General features: G+C 48.7%; 1 protein-coding gene across 2 annotated transcripts; it reads left to right on the forward strand.

Moving 5' to 3' along the window:
• The first annotated feature begins 777 nt into the window (after positions 1-777).
• LOC135586397 (F-box/kelch-repeat protein At3g61590-like) lies at positions 778-3,623 on the forward strand. Of its 2 annotated transcripts, none has more exons than XM_065142336.1 (2): positions 778-2,825; positions 2,975-3,623. In XM_065142336.1, exon 1 carries the CDS (start codon positions 1,592-1,594, stop codon positions 2,804-2,806), a length of 1,215 nt encoding a protein of 404 aa, XP_064998408.1. In that variant the 5' UTR covers positions 778-1,591; the 3' UTR covers positions 2,807-2,825; positions 2,975-3,623. The 2 variants fall into 2 exon arrangements, with proteins under 2 accessions (XP_064998408.1, XP_064998407.1); XM_065142335.1 differs by having other exon boundaries at positions 778-1,030; positions 1,555-2,976.
• The last annotated feature ends 538 nt before the right edge of the window (positions 3,624-4,161 follow it).

Raw genomic sequence — 4,161 nt, forward strand, 5'->3', positions numbered from 1 at the left:
CTTTACTCAGACAAGCTATACTTTGCGCACGCTCATCGCTGCATCGATAGGCTTCACAGCTTTAGTGCCTTTCCTTTTGATGTGCGAAAACGTCAGGTGTCAGTGAAGGTTCTCGATCGTGCATGAAACAGGCCCCCCCTGTTCATCGCCTCCTCCGTCTTTGCAGACTGTATGATGCCTTGAGAGTCGAACTAAACTGTTCATTCGAGTAGATTTCTTTTCTTCTGATGTAAGGAGGGTGACAAAAGGAAAGAGAAGACACAGAGACATGTGGTTGTCGTCTGGTGCAGCCCTTACTAAGCGATGTCTTCGAATAATCTGATGTGAAAAATGTGAGAATGTAGACGATATTATCCGTCGGCAATAACAGTCCTCGTAGTCTTCCAACTATGAGGAAGAGCAAGATGAGGATCACAATCCTCGAGATCGATGCCTTATTTTTAAGGTAAGGTTTTCGTACTCAAGAATTGAGTGCCTATGGATGGGAGGATACTGCTGCAAAGCATCAAACCTAAGGTCTTAAAGCAACTTCACTGTTCTGGGAACTGCGGAAACATGAGGAGGAGGTGAAGGTAGGACGAGAAACATGCTCTGATCCCATCATCCTTGTGTGCTAAAACAGCACTTAGGGCCTGTCAACTTTCCGCAATATTTCTACAAAAAGGAAGGATAATTTCGTGGCACAGGTAGCCATCACATCCTTGAATGAGTCCAAACAAGCTTTGCTTTAATACGATTCAGACATGTATATAGAGTGGCATCCACAGCATGTATATTAAGACACAACACACGCCACTCCTTCCACGTTCCTCCTCTCCATCGCACCTACTTTATGGTGTCACCTGCACCCTCCATTCATGTCTTGAACCATGGCCTATTGTTTCGTCTGTTCCTCTCCTTTCGTCAGTGCTGATCTTTGTCTATGGCAGAGTAGATTTAGGACTCCCCCTCCCCCTCTCTGTTGATTCCAAGGGAACAGAGTAACATATCTCAGAGAGGAGAAAAGAAAGAATGGATCATCAAAACCAAGGTTGGATTTTAGGTGCTCTTCTTGTTTCAGTCTTTCCTGATGGATGGTGTAAACATCGTGTTCGTTCCATGATATTTGGTGGTATTTTTAGCTGTAACGTTCTGGGAAACGCGGAAAGGTGTTGTAGGTGTTCGATGATTTGATGAGGAGAGCGAACGATGGCTTGTCGCATCTGTTTGTTTTGTATGGCTAATTGCTATAGTGGTTGTGGGAGATCGCTCACACGCCACTTTTTCGTGTCAGCCCAAATACCATGGAGCAGCTCTTCTTCTTTTTGCGACGTTGAAAGTTGCACTTGTTTGGTATCACAGTTTTGGTTCCCTGAGAAATTGTGCTCGCCTGACCTTTTTTTTTCTCTTTATCAGATGCAGCCCAAGAAAAAGGAAAGAATTCGTAGATATTTCTGCTTGTTTGCAGTCTTGATCGCATTGCTGCTACCATCTGATTAGTCTTTGGATGTATTCAGCTCCAATGCGGCTCTCCTCTTCTCCTTCCTCACTTGATATCTCCGTGCATTCTTTCAGGTTCTTCCTGATTTTGTTGTGAGCTCACACGCCTTCCATGGAGGGTCAGACATCGTGGCAATTTCATCCTACTTCCCACCACCAGTCTCGGGTTGCGGAGTTTGAGCCGATCCGCGAGGACAGCGACAACCACGACCAAGACGCATTGGTTTCTTTGGACGCCATTCTGCCTGATGACCTCCTGGAGAAGGTCCTCTCCTTCTTGCCCATAGCGAGCATCATCCGGTCGAGCTCCGTCTGCAAACGATGGTACGAAGCTGTGCATTCCGGGTGGCACTCATGGGCCGAGATGTCGCCTCAGAAGCCATGGTACTTCATGTTCACCTGCAGCGACGACGCCGTGTCGGGCTACGTCTACGACCCGAGCCTCCGGAAGTGGTACGGCTTCGACTTCCCCTGCATCGAGAGGAGTAACTGGTCCGTCTCCGCCTCCGGCGGACTGGTCTGCTTGATGGACGGCGAGAACCGGAGCCGGATCTTCGTCTGCAACCCCATCACGCGAGACCGGAAGCGGCTGCGAGACGCCCCCGGCGGGAAGACCCCCGACTACACCGCGCTCGCCATGTCGGTGGACAGGAGCGCGCACAGCTACACCGTCGCCCTGGCGAAGTGCAAGCAGGCGCCCCAGGATTACTGTCAGTGGGGCTTGTCGATCCACGTTTACGAGTCGGGGACCCGATCATGGGCCACTCTCTTCAGTGAAGTCTTGGTGGGTTGGAGGGGAGGAGACGAGTGCGTGATCTGCGACGGAGTCCTGTACTACCTGATCTACTCCACCGGCGTGCTCAGGAACGTCGAACCGCGCCATTGCTTGGCCATGTATGACCTGTCAGCCAGATCTTCCCGCACATCCTTGATGCAAATGGCGATCCCGGTGCCATGTTCACTGACCTGCGGCAGACTGATGAACCTCAAAGACAGGCTAGTCATGGTCGGCGGGATCGGGAAGCACGACCGACCGGGCATCATCAAGGGGATCGGAATCTGGGAGCTTCACAACAGGGGATGGCGAGAGGTGACTCGGATGCCGCAGAAGTTCTTCCAGGGGTTCGGCGAATTCGACGACGTCTTCGCGAGCGGCGGCGCCGACGATCTCATTTACATCCAGAGCTTCGGATCACCGGCACTGCTGACCTTTGACGTGACTCAGAGGGTGTGGAGGTGGTCGGCGAAGAGCCCGGTGAGCAAGAGGTTTCCCCTGCAGCTCTTTACCGGCTTCTGCTTCGAGCCGAGGCTTGCGATCGCTTCCTGATATCTTTCGATGCCTCATGGTTTGCTACTCAAATAGAATCCATGTTATAGTAATCCTCTTTTACATCCGTCGCCATCTGCGCAACAAAGGGCTGGTCGATGCATTGGCGATAGATGATTCCCATATATCTGATTCACTAATATGAAAAATATCTGTATTATTTTCCAGAATTTATCCTAGAAATCCGACCATTTGAGCTAGCAGACAGTGGCTGTCATCAGGTTTTCGTTGCTGCTGTGGAAAATGACAAACTCGCACCAACACACACCTGCATCTGCCCAGGGAAGAAGGGAGGTCAGCTAGCCGGTGGCTCAGCCTCAGGCCTGCCCATTGTCTCTGCCTGCCACCCTCACACCACCACCGTACCATCACCAGCCATTAAAAGCAGAGACCCATGGCTGTACACTTGGTTCTTAGTTGTGGTTGGAGCTGTCTCCTTGCATCGGTAGGGTAGCAACACAGCAGTAGCTTTTGTTTGTTGAAGTTGCATCCACTGTATCTATCTTCTTGGCCTACGGGGGTTTCTGAGCTTTGTCTCTTTGCTGTCCACTAGTGCTACCAGTTTCTGGAGGCTTTACATACAATCCAAAACACAATTATGTGAGCAGTTGAAGTTAGGACAAAGTGGGGGTCACTGTGTGCCACTCTTATTCTGAGGAGGTGAGAGGGAGAGTGTACTGTCACAGGAATCATCTTAGGGGAGAATAGCAACATTGAAACTTCATCCAATCAACAACTGAAACATATCTGTTTTCTTCTCTACTTGCATAGTACTTTGTCCCCTTCAAATGTTTGTCTTGTTATGATGGCTGTAAAGTTGGTTCTCTGTTCCTAATATGAGCTTAATTCCATTAATTAGGTGATAATGTGGTCCAACATCACTTTATGAACCACCATAATTTTGGTGTATTAACCAAAAGGAGAAAGTGTTCTCAGCTTTCCATGCACTACAGGTTTCCTTTGGCTTACAGACATGGTTGTGCCTACAGGTTTCCATGCACTCTTCGATGGGGTGTTAGAAGAGGCTATCGAAGCTGTGTGGGAGATGCTTGCCTTCTTTAAACCAAATGGGTTGTGGTTGAGTCTCTCTGTATGCATCAAAGATCGTTTGAGTAGCAATTACGAGACTTGCCTAAATTCCAAGTGTATTATAGGTTGTGGGCAAACTTATTGGGTGTAGCAATTATCCTACCTGAGGCTGAACACATACATACCTTCACAACTATGCTAATGCTTACTATCTTTCATCTTCCTCCTTACTCTGCTAATGGCATGCAGTGAATAACTGAAATGGATTTATTATTTCTCGAGAACCATTGTTCATGAGAAACGGAGGTCCATGAGAAAGGAGATAA

This window comes from Musa acuminata, chromosome BXJ3-3, assembly GCF_036884655.1.
Source record: "Musa acuminata AAA Group cultivar baxijiao chromosome BXJ3-3, Cavendish_Baxijiao_AAA, whole genome shotgun sequence".
NCBI lineage: Eukaryota > Viridiplantae > Streptophyta > Magnoliopsida > Zingiberales > Musaceae > Musa > Musa acuminata.